We start from the raw sequence: 22,826 nt of genomic DNA on the forward strand, positions 1-22,826 counted from the left end.
TGACTACAGTATTTTTGTTATCAATATTTTGCTTGAATATGTTCCGATTACTGTGGGCAGATAAAAACACCATAAAACGTATTTTTTTCACAGATCTGCTTAGGAGATTACTGAAGGTTCTATATAAAAGTCAAGGACCAACATCAGTTTTAATTTTCAAAAGAATCGACATTCATTAGAGGTCTTTATTGTTTTGTTACACGTCTCCAGCTACATTTTACAACACAGTTACAGCTGTTTCTTTCAACACTTAACTTTAATATTTACACGGTAGCAAATTTCACATCATGAACAACATTCTTTTAATGTTCCACTACTCTAAAGGGAGAAAATGTCATTACTTCAAGTGAAAATTGTATAATGTACACACCCATTTTATCATAAATTATGTTTCCATGGAAACCGAATGCCTTCCTAGGTCTATTTCCCATTACGTTAAAAGCTTTGTCCAGTCAGCCAAAGGTATTATTACATCTTGCAAACTTACAATATTATGTCATGTGATGTTAGGACAAACATTTACTCTAGTCTGTACAACAAGGAAAGCGAAATTATTGCAATGAACATTAAGATATAAAGCTTCTATAGATAAACAGTTAACATCGTTGTGAAACCAGTTCTTAGCAAGTTAGTCAACTTTATTATTATTTGTTTTTACTAGCAATGGTGAGCTTAATAGAATAAACAGATACGGTTCCTTTGTCTCTCGAACCAATGGTAAGTTCACGCCTAACAATAACCTACAACTTAAATGTATATAGAGATGTAGAAGGTAAATTAAAAGTGGAAGGGGAGGGGGCATGGTTTATTTGATCGAGCAAAACGAAGGTATGTGCGCCGCTACCCCCTCGCTCGTTCACGAGTCTACTCAAACCCGGAGTCCAGCTCCAACCAGCGATCAAAACACTCAATAACCTTCCACCAAAATACATGACGCATCTGCCATGACTGATACCATTACCACAGCCACCCAGTCTGTACAAACCAAACCATACAGGAGGAGGAAAGCCACATAGACCACGCGGCCTACTGGACCCGCTATAGAAATTACTAAGACGTCAAGCCTCCTTCAATAACACCGCCCTTCCAATCCGTGCCACCTCCCGACTATTCATCATCCAATTCAACAAACACGCTCCTGATTGACATTTCTGCCGACTCTCAATCATTGTCCAAGGACGAAACATACAATTCCTGCACCAAATTCTCTTTTTTCAGCCGCCCCTCGACCAGCGAAGACGAAGATTCACCTCAGGTATACAACCCACTACCTTCAGCCGCTTGTTTAACAAGACGGACTTCCTACTACGGTAGTCCCTCACCATGCAGTCTACTTCTTCCTTTTTCCTCATCAGTTGGCTTCAATATCAGTCATGCATAATCGGGCACTGATCTGGTAATTATTCGGCGCCAGTGAAAGTGGGTTTTCTCGGGGTTCTCCCGTCTCCCCCTCACATTTAAATCTAGGCATCAGGTCTATAGGTCCCCAGCCGCCTTGAAGGACCACAAGTCCGACATTGGTCGTTGGGTTATGTTTATGTTTAAATATAAAATGCGATGTACCAGGTTTTCTTTCTGATTTTTGCTTGCAGCCACCTCATCATTATGTTCCTCAAAATTATGTTGTTGTTTATCTTTTTTTCACCTTGCTATTTCAAATAATTTCTCACCACGAACGGGGTGAAGAGAAATGGATTTCTAAGCACCCCAACTGCGTTTGATCCTTAACTTTCAGTTTACGGTCAAACTTCTCAAATATAAATTATTATCACGATTTTTGGATTGGTTTGGAATGTGCGCCACAGACGGACCCATTATAGCCGAGGTCCACAGCCCACCTTAGGGCCCTGGAAGCTCTTGGGTTTTGGATTGAATTTTATGCATTCTCCTGCGTTTACTGAGAGTAATTTTAATACTTTTGATGCACTGGTAATGGGACAGCTGGAAAAATGGAGGGGCGGCCCCTTCCTATGCTATTGGAATATATATATATATATTTTTTTACCTACCATCATGTCCCAAGTTGAACAAAATACGCAGCCTAACTAATAGTTACAGTTAGTTAGACTGCGTATTTTGTTCAACTTGGGACATGATTGTAGATAAGAAAAATAAAAAATGTGGCTTAGCTAACTATTGAATAAATATTTGCTCTGAAGTTCTTATCAATGCTATAAGTGTAGCTACCAGTTTGGTCACCATTTTGACTTCATTCGTTTAAGTTGCACTCTCAATCCGTTTTTGGCCTCACCTTTTTTTTTCACACCTAAGGTGTTTTTGATTAGATATCATAACTTTTTGTCAATACACACCAACCAACCACACCAAATAAGAAAGTGACACTAGATAGTAACCAGCATTAGCTTTAGGATCACAGCCCTATTATTTGGAACAGACCTTTACTTTACAGAGCAAACCAGATTCTTTAAAATATATGGTGGTAGTTTCCCCTCTAAAACAGTATTTATAACTTCCTTTATAGTAACGCCATGGAAGTTATATTAACAGTTTCTTGTCATCACCCCCCATGCAATTGGTACAGGGGTATCAAGCATTATTATTTACGCTATTTTCATAAGCTATTATCACGTGACGGCAAACGCTCTTTAATTCGGAAAATAATAACCGTTCACTTGTATGGTTCTTTTGAAAACTTGAGCTAGAAAATGATAAGCCAAAGTTTTTGGCCTAACCAATACTTACGTATCTGCACGTCCTTTCAACCTATGGTTTTGCTGCTATAATCCCAAAGACAAGAAAAAACAAAACTAAAAACATTCACTTTTAGTTATAAATGAAGCTGTAGTAAAAATTTTAGCCTGATAGCTCACGTGACTTTTTGCGTAGGCGTGCGCATAAAGTTTAGTCAAATTTGAGCAGATTTTGTAGGATAACTTTGCACACGTAGCTTAGGTTTAGACCAAATTTGACATTTAATTGTAGATGTTAGAAATCTGTCTGTGTATCAAATTTGGAAAAAAATCCACACAAGTATGTTTTTCTACGAAATACAGTTTCTGTATTTTCGCTGCTGCAAAGAAAAAAACAGGAAAAAATTAAATCAAAATAGAAGATTTTATATCTCGTGTATTTCTTAACGGATTGCCTTACAGTTTATGTTAAGTAAGGTTCCAATAGAGCATATCCACTGAAAATCTATACTATTATTCTGCTTGTTTGTATGTACGACCTATACACTTTCTGACCGAGAACCTGCTGCATGAGCATGCGTAGTTAGAATGTTTTCCCAAGAAAAACCGCGCATGCGCATTATTCACTCGAAGACAAAGAGCTGCAAAGCTCGGTGATCAAGTCGCTACAATTGCTGTAAGAAACAAGAAGTAACAACAAAAGGGGAATGTAAATATACTTTACTAACCATTTTCTACAACAGAATATTAAAAACTTATCAAAGTTTTTAAAAAAAGTTTGACGTTAGGTCGTACAATAACATTACAAGTTTATTTATCGATAGTATTAAGTATAAAATTCAAGTATCCTGCAAATATCTCGAATTTTCAAGTTGAATTTTACACAGTGTATAAGGATGCAAGTACTCCTGATGTAAACTAACACTCGTAAAAAAAATCGAATCCACACCAAAAATGGTCATTAATAATCACATACAAATATTGTAAGTAAATTTTTCTCCGAAGATTACAGTGGTGATTACCAATCAACCAATCTTAAATTTAACAAATGTTTTTAAAGATTTATCTTGACCACGACATATTTGGTACACTTCATTTACATTGAAAAAAGAAATGTTTTTCAATATTTAATATGTTTTTTCTTTTTAGAATACTTGCGCAAAGCTTCTCAAAACTACTGCGCTAGCTCTTCCTAATTTTGAATTGATAAAGAGAAGACAATTAATGACCAGCACACACCGCCACCTCTTGGGTTACTCTTATCATACCAACATACATGCCATTATTTTTTGCCAGTAACAGGACACGACCCACAGTCCGGCATACTAGCCACTGGTATATGCTCGGGCCTTGTTTTACCTTAAGATGGACACATACTGAATGTATCTTTTTTTTCAGACAGTTGCTAATATCTCAAATTTATTTTATTCTCATTATTTAGCAAAAAATTATGATAAAAATATCCCATTTCTTTCCAGTAGCTGTGCCATCTAAATGTTTTTGTAATTCTAGTTATAAAAAACAGTATTAAAATCCTGTTTACTTTTTTTAGAATATAGATGTTACTTGTGCATGTAAAACAAACATGAATAACATTTTTATTGTTCACACCTTCACTATTATATAGCTATGGAGTACAGATATGTTTATAACTATATTTCACTTGAATATACTAAGTCAGGTACAAGAGATTTTATTCAAGAAAAATATATATTTATCATGGTTTTGTTTACACTGTTCTAACATCAAAAAATTATTATGGACATTTAACTGACATATAAAATTTAAAAAATTATATTAACACATTGCGGACAGGTCACGAGGTTACTCGTGTTTCGTGCAGAGTGTCTTTTTGTGCCATGTATTAAAACGTTACGTTCGGAAGGAGTCCGACGCATTCTATTTTGTTCCGCATAGTTATTATTTTTCTGATTTTTGCTTACAATACCCATATTTTTATAAATAGCTTCTCGCAGAAAACGTAACGTGTTGAATGAAGATGATATAATTACTGAACTATTTGATGATAATTTGTCAGATCTTCCAAGTGAAGGTGAAGATTCTGATGTAGATGTGTTTATCATTCTGACAGTGACTAGCTACAGTGACATTGTTATACGTACAAAGATACGTAAAATTGTGCTCTCAACTGATTCTGAATCAGAAAGTGATGATGAGTCTACAAATGTTCCTGTTAGTAATTTTGTTTTCCTGTTGTGATAATGATAATTGGTCAGAAATAGATATTCCACTGGACTTAAAAATGTTTGAAGGAAATCCAGGGGTCCTATAACTCTATCCAAACCCAAAAGTATTGCTGCCTGACAAGTTTAATGTTTGGTGATGACTTGTTTAAAAAGAGAATGTTATCTAAAGGACTTTAATGGTCTGAAGTTACACCTACAGACATGAGGAAATTCCTAGGCCTTATTCTACTTATGGGACAGACAAGGAAATATAACTGGAAAGATTATTGGTCAATAGATCCTCTGTTGATTAGCCCTATATTTTCGCAGACAATAAGCTAAAACAAATTTGGGCATTTTGGCATCATTTCAATGATAACCAGAAAATGGATGAGTCTTCAGGCCGGCTTTTCAACCAGTACTGGATTATTTCCTCAATAAATTCATGACAGTATACAAACCAAAGCAACAGTTTGTCATTGGATGAGGGCATGATTCCATGGTGAGGACATCTAATATTCTGAACAAAAAACCCTGCAAAAATTGTAAAATATGGCCTGCTGGTGAGAATGGTGTGTGAGAGTGACACAGGTTATATTTACAACATGGAGATTTATATGGTGGGGGGAAAAATTTGGAGGAGACTATTTTTCCAGTTCTTGCTCCCAATCTTGGATTGTGGCACCACGTATACTAGGTAAAAGGAGAGCCCCACATAAGGATCCTCCAGGACGACTGTCTGGTGACATGAAGCAACATATTCCTGTGTTAATTTCATCTACAGGAAGAAAAAAATTTCCTGCCAGAGCCTGCAGAGTTTGTACTGCCCATGGGAAAAGAAGTGAAATGCGATACATATGTAAGTATTGTGCGGTTCCACTCCGTATAGGAAAATGTTTTACAAGATACCACATTTTAAAAATTTATTAGGTGTCTTCATGTACATACTCTGTACATTTCAAATAAACAATAAAAAAATATAGTTATGAACAAAATAAAACACGTTCAACTCCTTTCAAACTAAACATGTTAATAAATGGCACACAAAGATGCTCTGCACAAAACACGAGTAAATTCGTAACCCATCCTTAATGTGTTAAGATAGCCTGTAAGGATGAAAGAACACTTGTTATATAACATGTTAAATTTGTTTATAATGATGATCTAAATACAACATTAGTATTTACCCAGTTGCATTTACCACACAAATGTATATACATATACAGGGTGGCCCAAAATTATCTTTTCTATTTTAAAATTTAATAACTAAGGAAATAAAACCAAGCAATTTTCAATAGCTTGTAGTCCAACTCAAACAGTTTTTATTGTCATGTTTTTTTTTACTCCAGTGAGTAGTGTTATCCTGTAAAATGACAACTGTTAAAGAAAAGGCTCAATGTGATAGATTGGTTGGGCTGGGCCAATTCTATGGCCTCAGACATCATTCCACTAGATTTTTTCCTTGGAGGCATCTTAAGACATCATGTATCGCACACCTATATTAAACATCACGGAGCTAAAGACCAGAATAACAGATGTCATTACCACTGTAACTGTGGGCATGTTGCAGTAAACATGGACTAAAATCGAATATTAGTTATACGTGCTGAGAACCGTTACTGGTGCACAAGTAGAAGTCTACAAAAATGACAAAAACTTTGAGTTGGGCTACAAGATATTGAGAACTGCATGGTTGTTTTTCCTTAGTTATTTAATTATTAAATTTTAAAATAGAAAGATAATTTTGCACCACCCTTTGTATATATATTTATTGAATTATTTATTTATATATACATGTAGATAATTATCAGAGAATCTAAAAAAATTAATGTTAGAAAATCTTATTGTCAATGCTTAACAAATTTCAAAATGTTTAACTGTATTTTTTAATATATTTCACTGTATTGAATTACTTTTCAAAATAAAACAAGCAATAAGTATCTTTCTTGTTACACAACAAATATCAATTCATGGAGGAAGAGAAGTCATTCCACCCCATGTCTTCCCAACACTCAATGAGACTGTAATAGGAACTTCTAGTATTACCTGCTGGTTCAGAAGTCTACCTGTATCTTCCATCACTTTCTTCACTAAGCCTGTAAATATTAAGCTAAAGCTACAACAATCCTCTACAGTTATAAATAAGTCATCATTAGTTATACATCATTACAGAACTCCAGGACAGTTCAAGTTCAGAGAATGGAGTTGGTAGCTATGTATTTATTCAGCTGTCAATGCAACAAAATATTTTCCATCTTTAGTGTGTATATACCATGCCCTCTGTTAATCTTTAATAGTACTATATGCCAATATAAAAGTTTGGTTTCTGTAATGTACATTTTATTATTCTTTATAGAAAAGTACAACTTGAAATCTCTCAATTTTCTAAGAAGTATAATTTGAAGTAGAAACCTTTGATTTTATAAGCTAAACAAAATTACTCTAATGCAATTTCCAAAGAAAACCAACTTCAGTTTAGGTTGCATGGCAGCATTTGCATTTCTAAAATGTATGATGCACATAGAAACAAATTATATTATTAAGTCTCTACTTTTATTTCCCATAAGCTATTTACTTCACAATTGTGAATGATATCCTGAGAGCTGGAAGAAGAAAAAATTATACATGTAAATATAGAGCACCTAAAATAAACCTCCAACTCACATTTTGTAGCTTCCAGTTCAATATCAGGCACTTCCCACAATAGTTCATCATGTAGTTGTACCAACAACCTGGACAAATACAGCAATAAGGGACTATTTGTAGATGAAACTCAAATCAAGAAGAAGAAAAAAAAAGAGCTGCAAGCTTATTTGTAATTTAAATCCAAAGTATGAAAACATTAAAAAACAAACTAGTGTTCTTATAGTTATATTTTGGTTTTCAAAATCTTATTTTGTGCCTGAAGTTTATAGCAACACAAAATTTAAATGAATTTACATAATAACATTAACGACTCTGAGTACTATTTATTCTAAAATAAAGTTTAGACTGTTCTTATACAACAATTATCAAACTTCTATACATATTCAGTGATTTCATTTCAATGCCCAATACTGAATAAAAGGCTATAATTGACATTAAACAATAATATAACTTAAAAGAATTAAAACTTAAATAATACTCAAATCACTTATGTGTACAAATGAAATACATGACAAAATATTAAGGAAAACTTCAATATGGTTGTTGCATATATGCTATTTTGACAATCCTTAAACAATTAAACACAAGTTAAGAAATAAACAATTTAAGGTTTATATAAACTGAAGGATATATAAAGTTACAGCTATTTTTAGAAATTTAGATACAGATGTAATAGATCTGGTTTTGACAAACATACCTCATTAAAAATAAATATGTTTCATCAAATGATTATGGCCCTCTGTCATCTAGGTGTCTTAGCTGTTAAGCACAAAACTGTAAAATGGTTTCTCTGTGCTGTGCCCACCATAGGGACCAAACCCTGAATTTTAGCAGTATAAGTCTTCAAGCTAACTGCTGAGCTCAAATGTCTAGCTCAATCACCACCTATGACAAGGAGCTACCTTTGCTCTCTACCTAGCCTTTACATTGGTAGTTCCTTAACATATATTGACACATTTTCTCAACCCAACATTGTGGGAAGAATCAATCATAGTATCTTATGAATTTCATATCAATTCTAAAATGTTGATTTCAAATACAATACTATACATCTACTACATCCTCAAACTAGAACATCCAAGCAAAAAAGGAGGAGAAAATGGAAAAGGAAGAACCTATTACTTCTAGAGAAGGAAAACTGCAGTACTGCCAGCATTTGAATGAGCAGCTAGAATAAAGTGGCTGAGACAACCCATAATTTACCCTCAAGATACATGTGCATTGTTGGTCTCAAAATAATATACTAGGTGGTATATGGCCTTCATTGTGAAGGAACACCCTATACAACCCATAATGGTCATGGTATATGGTCACATCCATCCCATGGCTAGATGGAACATACAAACCAGTGCTTAAATCCCATCTCAGTGAATGAGAATGGTTACACATTCCTCCTGTATGGGATGCCAGTCCATTGCAGATTAGCTATCAGCTGATACCCATCTTACAGTTGGATAGACTAAAGTAATCTTGACTGGTGAATTTAAGATAGAAATGTATCACTGTGGCCAATAATACAGAAGATAAAAAATCCAGGTATGGAATAAGTAGACATTTGCAATTTCATCAACCCTCTGTTCACATGCTCAGTCAAATTGACCATCCCCATATATCTGAAGCATACATAATAATGTTTGTTATAATTCTGAATCTACTAATTGTATCTCATGAAATTTGGCAAGTTTTTTAGTACACATTACAAGTTTGTTGTATACAAAAAATCAGATTTTTGTTTAATAAAGTATTTGTCTGTGAATTTCAAAAGCCTTTATTAAGTCAGCCTAGGTGAAAGATGATTTAGATGCTAAGAATAAAAACACTTCTTTTCATTAATGAATGTCAAAAGATTTTTTGGTAAAACTCTATATTTTAGCTCTTATTTTCTCTACCCTAGTATTTACTGTAGTAAGATCATCAAAGTACAGTAAAATAAAAAAGGGGAAAAAATATGAAATAAAATTAAAATAACATTTTTTCCTCTGCACACTGACTGCAGCAGAAAGATACAAATTACTTATCTTAACAGCTTTAACTTTTAAACTTTTCATATCTTATTTTATGGTTATATTGCTACACCTTATACATTGGAGTATTAATCCAAGATTTAAAAGCAATAAATAAAAATGGAAGCCCATTAGCTTTTTCATGTGATTGTATAATTTGTAGTATCATTTTATACATGCCCAGAGATAGTGTTATTTTAGACATTTTATTTCACTGAAGTTTCGTCAATCAAAGCTTACAATTTTCTAATCGTAGTTTCTTGTTAAAAAATATACATAAAAAAAACAAGGATATATAGTACTCACTGCTTACTCAAGTAGTTTGCACTCAAATAAGTATTCTTCTGTTGGCCTTCTTGAGTCTCAAATTTGTCCAAATAACAATTCATGTATCTTTTAAATATAGACTTTTAGAACACAAAAAATATATCAGTCACTGGAATAGAATGTCCCAAAGCTAATTTATCTGGCTTTCTACGTAAGCTATACATGGGTTTAAAAAAGTCCTTTAGCATTCAGAGCAACGACATATGAGCACCACAAACCAAGCAATTTTGTTGAGCAATGGTTAATGCTAGGAAAACCAAACAATTACTTGTAAGATTTATGTAGAGCAGAATGTACTCCTTCTATTAGTTATAAAATGTCCATCAGCCATGTAAAGTTAATTAATAAACAATCCTGAAAGTCAGAGAGAGAGGGGGAATTTCTTCTGGTGGGTTTGACAAATTTATTGATATCTCAGCAAATCAAGAATGTAGGAGGTTCAAATTTTAGATTCTTGCTTGTAGTAATGTACAGCTTGTGTTTCTAACTAGAAGAAAATTGCAGCAGTCTGTTTTTGATAGTATAAAATTCTGAGAAGGAGAAATCAGAGCTCAGATGCATCATTTAACATAGAAAAATGAAGATTGAGAATCTTATAAATATTTCCTTTGGAAATTAGATAACATGCAAATTTAAATTATAAGCTACATTTTCATACAAAGTTCATTGGCATGCATTGATAATAAAGTTGCTTAATTAAATTTTGAATGTAGTATTGTAAAAGGTCATGACATTGTGAAAGAGCTTAGACTGGATGCAAATGGTTAAAAGAACTTTGTAAGAGCAATGTGCATAGAACTACCTGAACAGAACATAACATTGTACAAATCAAAATTATCATATCTGAGCAGAAGATGAAGGGAGAGTATCCACTTTGACCCACCAATGCAAATAAAGTCTTGGGAAGAAAATATTAATTTGTTTAGAAATACAATGACCCACAAGTAGAAAAAAAGAGGTGTGATGAATGTTAATAGAATGTAACTCAGATCAGCAAATGCAGAATGCATCAAGAACCTGAAGCAGGTCACAGCCCACAGAGGATATCACCCAAGAGGGCATATATGATACAAAATTATTTAAACATTTCTATTAGCAAAATAATATAATGGCCAAGCTTAGCCTCTGAATGTAAAGATATAGCTCAAGGTTTCCCAGAAAGCTTACAGTTTGTTTGTTTTGTAATTTTGTGCAAAACTACTGGAGTGCTATCTGCACTAGCCATCCACAATTTAGAAGTGATAGACTACAGTGAAAGCAGCTAATCAACACCACCCATGCCAACTCTTGGGGATTACTCTTTTACCCATGAAAAGTGGGATTAACCATAACATATAATGCCCCTACAGCTGAAAGGGCAAGCACATTTGATGATGGGATACAAACTTACGAACAGCAGATTGAAAGTCAAGTACCCTAACTACCAAGCCATGCTAGGCTGATAGCTTACAGAGCAAAAACTGAGAGTTCAACTCTCCAAAGGGAGAGGTAATAAAAGTCACAAACTAAAGGAGTGAATAGAAACAAAGAACCAAGCTCCTCGAGCCTCTCCTGCTGAAGGTAAGTCCTCTCTCATAATAACAGATAACTAGGGAAGATTTCCTGCAGTTAGAAAACAAAACCTTACTGATCCACTAATAGCTTGAAGAGACCATGAGTGAAGAAATATCCTTAACATGTTGTGATAGAATAATGACATTCTGGGAATGTGCAAGAAATTTTTACAGTTGGGCAGAGGAAATAAAGGGTGCACTGCCTATCTCAAAAAAAAACTATGGTTGAAGTGGCCAAAAAGGAGCCACCAGTATAACCTTGCATGACATGAAAGCATATCTGTTACAACACATATAATAACAGGAATCTGATCAGAAAAGAAGCATACACACAGAAACCTTACCAATCTTTAGCAAAGACACCCAGCTGAGAGTTGCATAATCTGGAACAGGTGGCTATCATAGATGTAACATGTTTCCACACCATGGCGAAAAACATCAGTTGTGGAATAGCTGAGTTGCAACAGAACTAAAAGATGGTACACAGATGGATGATGAGACCATTCCATCTGTAACACAGTGTGAAGCCAATATATATATATATCTTTTGCAACTATTAAGCACCCAGAAAAAAGATAATAACCAATTCTAAAGAAAGTGATAAAAACTAAAACCTTGCTTAGGAAGGAATAACACCATGGATATAACCACTCTTGTGAACGTATGTGAAACAAACTGTGTGTAAGACCAAATTGAATGGTTCAAAACATGGAAGACAAAATTAGGAAGTGATGAAACTGAAAATGTATTGGAACATGAAAAAAGCATCAGTTATGAAAACCATTGACATCCAACATTTCTTCTCTAAATAAGACAGTTAGGAGAAATACTGATCTGAAATGAGAAATAGTTAAAAACACAGTTAACCTGAATAGATCCAATCCCTAGTTTTCTTGATGTGGGGCAACCTCCCACATCAGTCAAATACTGAAGCCTAAAACCTCCAGAGTTCACGGATCATTTACAATTACCCTTCTCCACCGAGACAAATTTTCCTCCTGCAAGATATGTAATTGAAGAAGCCACAAATTCACAATCATAATCAATAAAAAAGGTCCATCAGGAAATAGAATGTTGAGTTAACAACAACAGAACATACAAAAAGGAGAACTGAAACAATGAATTTAACTCAGTGCTATAAAACCAACATCAAGAAGCTAAAAGGGAGAGATTGACAACCATAATAGCCCAAAAATAATAAAGAACCTTGACTGGCTTGAGAGGAGGTAACAACAGAAGTAAATTGGTGAGAAGCAGAAACATATTATTTCCAACTCCAGAAAACAGCAGATATACAATCTATAATCAAAGTACAAAGATGTTGCCTAGAAAGACAAATATCTGCTGAATTTAAACAAAGAAAGGGATAGGAAAAATGAGAGATATTCCAAATAAAACTCAGAAAACCACAGGAAGCAGCCAAACATCTAAAATAATCTCCAACTGTGGTGAAAATTCTGGAGGAGGAGGAGGACAAAAAATAAAATAAACTGTAAACTGTTGGCTTAAACATCCCAAGAAGACCGGAACAAATTCTGGTCCCAATCCCCACACACTAAAGACTTATGTTCTGATCCCTTCACAGCAAAGTAAAGGGAAAAATAATGATATGCCAAGAAAAAATATGATCGTATCTGGTAAGAACTATCAAAGTAAAGGGCAAGTAGAGAAAGTGCCACATAACAGTCAATAACTGGCCTATGAGTAGGATGATAAGCAGTCATATGCTTGTGAAATTGTGCAGTTATTTTGAATACAGGAAAGTTTTATGCAAAATCTAGAAGAAGGTGGAACAAGTAAAAATTGAGAAATCAAATATATATATATATCTTGGCACAAGCCAGGAGTTGTTAGTTAAGTTATAGCAGATGTATGGCATCATTTTTGAAAAAAAGAAAGAATAAGAAGTTATTACTACCTGAAATGTAAGGCAAGAAAAAAGCATGGAAGAAGAGCTTTTCTCCTACTTCAAAAATAACATGGGAATAAATGATAATGGATAGTGGCTTGTGGGAAACAAAAGATAGACCTGAAATTCAGTTAACTTGTTTTATTAATAATTTCTAAGCATATTTGTTTTCTAGTATTTTGCCAATTTTCAAAATTTAAACTGTAACTTTTCATGTATTATGTGAATACATAAATAACATTTCATAGAATCATTTTGTCTCTCATTTTCTAGTCCAACTGATGAGTTCTGGTATTGAATAAAAAGCCTATTAGGTAGTGACTTGTGAGAGAAAAATGATAAACCTGAAATGTTATATTTTGCATACTGCTGATTTCGAGCTGCAATGAACAAATTAAGAGGAATGTGAAAAGAAAACATCTGCAGTTAACTTATATCTGTAACAATGTTTAGACCTATTGGCTTCTTAATATTTTAACAGCTTTCAACATTTAAACTGTAACAAAATAAAAGCTTATTCACATTTGAAATTGAATGAAATAAAGTTTTTTAATCTTTTCATATGCCTTAGTAATTAAATGACGAAAAAGTATTTGACCTTAAGAGAGTAACAGTTATTACAATAACAGCCGGAAGAGTTTATTATATTATGAAATTCAAAGCAATCAACTTCAATTAGCTAACTTTTATCATGATTGCACAAACTGAAATTCACCAATACTCTTTAGGCTAAAAATGTATTATTCAAAATTTAACTTTTCTTAAATATTTTTTATCAATTTCTTTTTTTACAAATGTTCTATTTTCTGCACAGTGAAAATGATGACTGGGAAAAAATTATACTTAGCTTTATGGACCTGTGTTTGCAGTTAACTGCAGAATATATATATATAATATGTGTTTCTAGTATTGTAGTAATGTTTAGACGATATAAACCATTTTTGTAGGTAATCTAAGAAAATGTATGTTCACAGTTGTTCTCAGAATAGACAGACTTACATTACTAAAATCTGTGGTTTGATGCCCCACAGTGAAGACAGCAGATAGCCCAATGTGGCTCTGATCAATATATATATATATATATATATATATATGTGTGTGTGTGTGTGTGTGTGTGTGTGTATATATCTTTAACACATTCATTGCCAATGTGGGATGACCCAAAACTATCACTCAGGCCAAAGGGACTTTTTTAGTGAAATGAATGAAGTCACACCTAATGAATATTTTCCAGTCTTTAAAAAAAAAGAAGTAGGAAAAGCAGAAGCAAGGATAAGAAAAAGAGTGCCAACATATTGCCCAAATTGCCAAAACAATCTACATATGTGCCTTCAGTGGAGCACTCCTCCTATACAGCTATTATATCTGCTCAAGCTTGGTGTGTGGTGTCAGCAGTATGGTTGTGTTTTTTGTGGATAGTAGAAGTGTGGCCAGACAATTCTGGTTTGTGGTGTTTTCTGTATGGTGTTGTGTTTGTAGAGTACTAACACCCAAATTTTACTAAAGTCAAGACCTGGTCCTGATTAAGGATGGGCTGAAGAGTTTTTATAAAGAGTACTTCTTTTAACTTTCTCATTATAAAAGTATATGTAAGTTGCTATCACAGTAGTTGTCTGATTGGAAGATTACTTTGCTTGTAAGTAAGTGAGATATTGCCAGTATAAAGTTATCTATTTTATCTACATAGGGTTAACTCATATTAAACACTATGAGAAATACTATTGTAATAAGATTATTTGATTCATGAAGATCACTTGTAAGTATATTAGAAGTTATATCAGCATAAAATTATCTGTTACATGTATATTACCTGGCATGTAAATTCGTGTGTGCTGCTATTTCATTCTCAACTTCAACCATAGCTGACTTACAGATGTCTGCTGCTGATCCTAAAGAAAAAAGTACTCTTTATTAACAGCACATTACAGTTCTTTAGTGCTGAAATGGGTATCAAATAAATGCTTGCCTCTGAATGTTTCCCAAGTTCAATCTCTAACCAGAAGTAAAATTGCAGTTCTTAGTTCATGCAATTATCAAAAGCAGTAATTTCACTTATTGAAGTATACAGCTACACAACAGGCTTTCTACACTACACAAACTTACTACTGAGCCACTGTGGAACTACAAGTAATAATATAAAGTGTATCTACCTATTTACCTAGACAATTGTGTGCAAAGATATTTCCAAATTAAAGAATGTGTCAACAGTGCTAAAACCATGTTTAAGCAACTATAATTACCCAATCATTTGTACTTTGTGATAATTTAAGTTACACAAAGATATCACTTACATGGTTTGAAATCCTGAAAGCATCTAATGTCTTAAAAAAGAAATGCTTCAATTAAAACAGTACCTCTATGCATGTGCAATTCTTATTATTTGATTCATACACATTTCCTTGAAAACAGAAAACCAAGTTTCCTCATGATCAAAATATGGGAAAAATTCAAAATATTTACTTATCATTTTTCTTAAGCTTTTGGGAACTCTTCAAACATTGTTTTAACATTTCACATGTCTCAGTAGCATGAAAAATCACTGTTAATTCTTATATTAACAAAGAACAATCAAATATTATGAAAACGTATTACCTTCAATTTCAAAAGAACATTAATAAAATGACAAAAAGATATGAAAACAAAAACTTGCTTGCAGTCTTCATTTAAATCTAACACCCAATGTTTATAGCTACCTTGAATAAGAAAGTTAATGGCCTGTCTTTCTGCCTGCATTTGCAACACATGATTCATAGAATTTAAGTGTGGAAGCACCCTTCTCCTTTTCAGAAGACTACAAACATACCCTGAAACAAAAGTCACAATATTTATTTAATGATAATCTTATCTTTTTCCGTTTTAAATGAAAACATCTTCTAATGTTAAAACTAAATCACAAGTTTTATTACAAATGTATATTTGCCTAATACATCATTCATTAATTTTTCAATTCTCCTGAAATTGGATATTACAAAATTTTCAAACTTTACAAGTTATATCTTTCACTTTTATAATTTATAATTGTGATTAATGCATATTTTTGTTTATCACAATAATTAATACAAGACATATTTCAATTTTACATAAGTCTCTCACTAATCATTTATTCACCCAAAGGTAAAAAAAGGTGGTTAATGAAGTTAAGAAACATTTAATGCAAGGGTTCTTGGGCAAAAACTCATTATGGAAATTGTGTCTTAACTTAATTACCATAGAATAATATGAAGGACATATAGCTTAATAAAAGTCTCAAGAGTTATAGAGTAATGATGAAAACTTTATTTAATTGTTATTTTTCATCAAATTCTTAGAGTTCTCAGGCTCAATTATAGCTCCTTACATTATACTGAATTCTACGGCTACTGCATGTAAATCATGCTAAAAAAAATATACAAGGTAAATAAATATAATAACAAAGCCAAAAGCATTTATCATTAACTAGCTCACTATGCACTCTACATTTAAATCTTAAACCTAATAAATAATACACAAAAACTGAATTAGGGGTTGAACAAAAATACAGTATAATTTAACACAGCCAAACAAAATATTCATAACTTACCTGTCTTCTTGCATTCTGTAATGCACTTTTTAGTAAATTGTTTTATACCAGGAAATCTATCTGCAAAAAACAAATATATATATATATATACATATACAGTGAAACCCCGATTTTATGCCCCCCCCCCCCGATTTAACGTGAATTTGGATATAGCACGATGGGTCATAAACTCTTTCGACACGAGCTCAGTCCCTGGGAACGACCTCGTTATAGTTTACATACTAATAACTTTTAATATTTTGTAGACTTATAGTAAACATTAGAAGCCTTTTGCACACAAAAAAATCATATTTTTTAATGAAGTATTTTTACTTAAATTTGTTCATGAAAACATTGATTCTTTTTTTTTAACTAGTCTGTGTGCATTTCAAACGTTTTTTTCACTAAATCCTTCAACAACACTTGAAGCCTATCTGAAAAGCCTGAACATTGCCACTTAGGTGGGAAGGCCTGGGCAGCAGTCAACTCGTCGTGTGTAGAGAAATGCTGGGAGAAGGGTCTGGGGCTAGCCTTTTTCATCATGGCAATCTACCACGGAAGATGATGATGACAAGATAGATTTGTAAGGCTTCACAGAGGAAGATTTGCGTGAAGCAAAGAAGCTGTCTGAATGGAGCAAAGAAGAGCTACACCAGTGGCACTCTATTGACGACGAATGCCCAACATATGAGCACTTGACGGATGCTGAGATCGTCCGTAACATAACTATAGCACCGACAGTGGCAAGTGTACCGGTTCTCAAGCCACAAGAAGAGGATAATGAAGAGCCTCCATCACCACCACCAAAAGTGTCTGAATCCATTGAACACCTTGAGGCTAGCCTCCATTGGCTGGAGACTCAGGAGGTGGACCACATAAAAATCCTCCAACTCAGAAGCATTCTAGATTTCACTCACAGCCAGAGACATGCTACATTTAAGCAAGGAACACTTGATCAGTTTTTAAGAAATAGACTGCAAATGATGATTGCTAATATTCTCGATTGTTTTTATTTGTTGTTTTGTTTATTAAAAAGCCTACTAAAAATAATTTGTGTTTTAATTTCTACTGTAACAACAATGATTCATTTGCAAAATTCTTTAATTCAGAGGTAATTTACTTGCCAGAAAGTGAACGCGTAAAAAACTAGTCAAAGAGGGCGAAAATAGAGGTGTTTTAGGATGTTAGGTCAACATTGGGTTAGTTTGAACATTGATTTTCTTGAATCCTGATTTAGCGCAACCCCGCTTGTTTCGTGATGACATTTTATGGACCCCAACAATCGCGGTATAACGGGGCTACACTGTATATAATTTTTTTAAATATTCTCTAAAATGTACTTTGGAAAAGTCGGTGTTTCTGAAACATTCATTTAGACATTAATTTTAAATCTAAGCTCCTTGATATAACATGTACCTACAAAGTAACAGTTGTCTTAATATATTTCTAACTATTTTTATTTACTTAAGTCTAATGAATAACTTTTTACTTATGTTTTACTTCAATGTACATCAAGAGTTAAGATATGGGTATAACTGTTAGAAGTTCTTTCCCATGTTATGAAATTAAGATAGTCTTATTATAAAATATGAATTAACTGATAAATTTACTAGATCAGGTTATAATTGTACAAATCATTAAATCTCTAATGATCCAATTGTCAAAATCACTTGATATTACAATACCATTAAATTCCGCTATGTACTTATTCAATTTCATACTTCATAATTCTTTTGAAATATTTTATAAATACAGGCACACTACTATTTTTAAGCACAAACATTAGGATACTTCTTTCATAAAGTATGGCCTATATACTAATAAAATTCAAATACATCCTTAACTTTTATTGCTTTACTGAAACTTTCGTTTTCTTTTTTGGTATAGTCACCATGTCTTCAAGTAACACATAGGTTATATTTGAGTACTCTTTCGTGATCAATAAAAGCTATTACAACTACAAGGAATAAAACCTATTAATACTTTTACATTTACCACTATCAATGCTACTCTTTATGGCTATTCACCTTGCTAAATGTATTCAATCCAACAGGCTTATGTTTAAGCCCCATAATCAAGTGGTATTGGTGAAGGATCAAAACTCTTGTTTGGGTAAATTTAACTCTAAACAAACAAATCAACTTACTTAAAAAGTTCTCAATTACAGTTCCTGCTTCATTCTCTGGTATTGAAAGGTAACTTGCTAATCTTACTTTTCCTAAACGATAATGGAAGAAATAATAAAAAGACATGCTATGAACAACCAAATGGAATAGAAATTAATATTTGAAAATTCTATATATACACACTCACCAGTGTTTAAGAATCTAGGTATAAGATATTTGTATACATATATTTATATATAAAATACCTAAGTTACTATTATGTGGTTGTCATAAAGACTGTAGGCCACGTTTTTTTAAATTATGATAAACATGTAATCTCATGTTCTATTTACATTTTTTTTTAGTCAGCTGATGTAATCGAAACACTATTCTATTGTTAAAGATAAAGCAAAGTGTGCCAAAACTTCATCCTCAAAAAAGTGTGTTATCCTTTATATTATACATTTCGTTATCTATGTAATATTAAATCAGTTTTGGTTCTGGGGATGGAAGGCAAATGTTTAAGGCTCCAACAAAATCTTACTATTAAACAAAAGGTTCAAAGATTAGAATGAAGTTACATTGAACAATCACTGAAAAACACTTAATAATATAAACATAAAAAAATAAATTATAAGAAGAGTTGCATAATATAACAACTGAAAATGTTTAGAATTTTTCAAGCTTTATTTTGAGATAAGCAAGAGTAATTTACAACTGACTTATCACTTTCACTTTTTTCTTTCATATATATAACTATTTGGTGAAATACTCTTAACTGAACCTACCCACTCCATACATCACAGAATACACTACTCTCTTGGTTTTCTCTCTCTCTACAGAAGTGATATACTCTAACGGTTTCTTCAACCTTAAAAACAGTTGATGAAAAATGAATACAAACTAATGACATCTAGAAAAATTAAGAATTCAAACTGATTCAAACAGCTGATTTAACTCTATTAATTCATCAAAGTAATTTGTTTAATACTTATCTCAAGGAATTATCATGCCCAATATATTTATTGTTTGTAATCATTACATTCCACAACTTTAAGATAAGTTAATTAAAATGTAAGTACTTACAGTTCTACATAACTTACACAATATTTCTTATGTTATTAATTGTTCAAACTACAACAATTGCTTTTATTTCTATTGATATCAAGACCTACAATGAAAATATTACTACTTTAACTGGCAAAACATTATACAAAAATCCATTACATACAGCATAACTCTGTCTAAAACATGGATATTTCATATAATTATCTATACAATTATTTTAAAGGCACTGATAGAATATACAAGGCCATTTACCTATTTCTTTATGTAGTACCTAGAGATCAGATACACTTAAAGTCATTAGCTTTGGAACATTAACTGTCTATACCATATTCTAGAAAGAGATTGCTTTAGGAGTCAATGTTTTAAACATATTGTTGAATACTACAAATTTACATATGTTCACATATGAGAATGGTATATTACTCTTCATAGATTGACACATGACCTGACCTTGAGATACGTTGCTTTAGGAGTCCATGCCTCGCATACATATAACCAGTCTTACGAGTCAAGAAATAATGTACATTCCTTGAACTTGACTTGTAAATTGTCTTTAATCTCATACAGGAAAACAGATACTCCTTAATATGCACTAGATATCAGTGTTTATGAACCTAGATCTAAGTTATCTATAATAATAAAAGGGCATGTCTGTTTGTCTGTGGGTCTGTGTGTGTGTATGTGTGAGACCACCATAGCTCCAAGAGGAAAGAACCTAGAGACCTGAAATTTTGCATCCATACTAAGTGAACCCTGAGGGTGTGCACCTGGATATTATTACTCATCTATGTGTGTGCGCACATGCACATCTTTTTGGGAGGCAAGATAGCGAAAAACCACATAGGAAAGAATATGTGACTGCCATAGCTCAAAGAGAAAAGAATCTAGAAACCTGAAATTTTGCACCTACACTAAGTGGACCCTGAGAGTGTGCACTTGGTTATTACTTATCCACGAGCATGCGTGCATGCACAACCTCATATTTTTAATGAGGCAAGCTAGCAAAAAACCACATCGAAAAGAAGTGGTTCTTTATATAACAACTTCTAATATATAGAAAAGCCAGTGCGCTTTGGTAACAATGCGTTCCAACAATGGCTTTTATGTCATGTTGTTGCTTAGCAATAAAAGTATATAGGTTATACTTTTATGCTAAAATGGGTTAATAATACACACACTAACAACCTAATAATGTAGAGCAAAATATGTATGTATGTGCAGCTAGTTGCTAGAAAAGGAAATAATGTACTATCCTTACCTACATAGATGAATTTTTATTTGACATGTTCTAGCAAAAGATTACTTTAAGCAATTATGTCTTACATACATTTCCTTCACAGAATAATAAATGTGCTTCCTTAACATGTTCTGAATAAAGTACAAGTTGTGTAACATGAGATGTGGAAATATAAAGCCTCTATTATAATTTGGCTCTTGTTATATTGTTACAATTTGTAATTATGATATAACTACACTTTTTTTAATCCATTCAACCACTGACAAATATAATACAATAACAAAAATAGACAAACTCTTACCAAAGAGAAGTTAGCTGTATAAAAATGTCTGAATGATTAGGACCTCTGAAAGCATTAATAAGTTTTTCATCATGACAAAAATGTGCTAATATACGAAGTTCAATTTGTTGAAAGTCTGTGAAGGAGAAGTAAAACTTGTAGATCATTCATCTTAGTTCAATTTGTTGTTTGACAGTGGGAAATAAAACTTTGATCTAACTTTAGTTCCATTTTTTAATAACCTATAGAGAGCAAAAATATATAAAACTTAGATATCACTAATTGCAATTCAAATTATTGGAAGTTTGTGAAGATTTATAGAGAATGATAAATTAAAAGAAATTACTGACACCTTTTAAGTTTTGTTTGAATAAACATTTGAAATAAGAAAACTATTTTAATGTAAACATAGTTAATCTTATAGAAGGGTGGTATATGAAACATATCAGTTGTTTTTGTTTTTTCTCCTTTTAGTTTAAAATAAAAAATTTCAAACTTTTTCATGATGATGCATATTTGGCATGTTTGTAGAATTTAACATATAGAAAGACCTGTCTGAAATGTAGCTAAGCTAAGTAAATTTTTTTTTCTTAGTTATGCAATGTCCAGACTCATTCCTCTTTCATGCTGCTGAACTCTCCCACAGAAGACATTACTGGAGAATTGTGTGTTTTAGTACTATATGTTTTCCCTTGTGACAGCAACTATATGTAGAAGTTTAGAAGTTAACATTTTCCTACACTGAAAATGTATTTCCAATATGTACTTACCTACTATCACTCAAAGCTCTCTCAATCTTGGTTTGTTCTATAATCATTGCTAAAAAAATGTTTAGTTAATAGCACACCAATCTATTATACCCCTTTGTTCTTGCACCATTTCAGAACATGTGCATATCATATGACTACCCTAAACCAATCATACTGCGTCACCTATAACAATGCAGGTAACTCCCTCTACTATTCTAGCACAATCCTCACTTTCGAGAATTGGCAGTTACAAACTAAAACACCAGCATATCAGTGTGGAAGAAGGGTGGGAAGTGGGTGAGATATAGACATTTTTAGTGTAACAAAATGTTAACTTCTGAAACAGTACTACCTCTTCTCACCTAAAGTTAGAATCCCACATTGAAAAGATGGAGGAGCCAGTTAAGGCTTGACAATATTCAAATAAGTGGATAACAACCTCTGTAAAATAACAGGTATACCAGAAGAAGAAAATAAGGCACACCTATGAGGTATAGCACTACTTTTGGAACAGGTATGCTCTTCGCCCAGTAACGAAACAGTACTATATATATATATATATATATATATATAG

General features: G+C 32.8%; 1 protein-coding gene across 4 annotated transcripts in view; it reads right to left on the reverse strand.

Annotated features, from left to right (window-relative positions):
• Window positions 1-6,638: 6,638 nt before the first annotated feature.
• The window catches only part of LOC106471644 (DNA polymerase nu-like), a 47,546-nt gene continuing 31,358 nt past the window's right edge, over window positions 6,639-22,826 (reverse strand). Inside the window, exons 13-20 of one of the 4 annotated variants that reach the window (XM_022400258.1) lie at window positions 21,525-21,639; window positions 19,707-19,789; window positions 18,960-19,031; window positions 16,835-16,894; window positions 15,969-16,079; window positions 15,086-15,164; window positions 7,502-7,569; window positions 6,639-6,933 (exon numbers count right to left, since the gene is read on the reverse strand). In XM_022400258.1, the coding sequence (XP_022255966.1) occupies window positions 6,806-6,933; window positions 7,502-7,569; window positions 15,086-15,164; window positions 15,969-16,079; window positions 16,835-16,894; window positions 18,960-19,031; window positions 19,707-19,789; window positions 21,525-21,639 (716 nt within the window). In that variant the 3' untranslated portion in view covers window positions 6,639-6,805. The remainder of the gene's footprint in view (window positions 6,934-7,501; window positions 7,570-15,085; window positions 15,165-15,968; window positions 16,080-16,834; window positions 16,895-18,959; window positions 19,032-19,706; window positions 19,790-21,524; window positions 21,640-22,826) is intronic. The other 3 variants (XM_022400259.1, XM_022400260.1, XM_022400261.1) reach the window with 3 other exon arrangements.

Source organism: Limulus polyphemus, unplaced genomic scaffold (genome assembly GCF_000517525.1).
Source record: "Limulus polyphemus unplaced genomic scaffold, Limulus_polyphemus-2.1.2 Scaffold4755, whole genome shotgun sequence".
In the NCBI taxonomy this organism is placed as follows: Eukaryota; Metazoa; Arthropoda; class Merostomata; order Xiphosura; family Limulidae; genus Limulus; species Limulus polyphemus.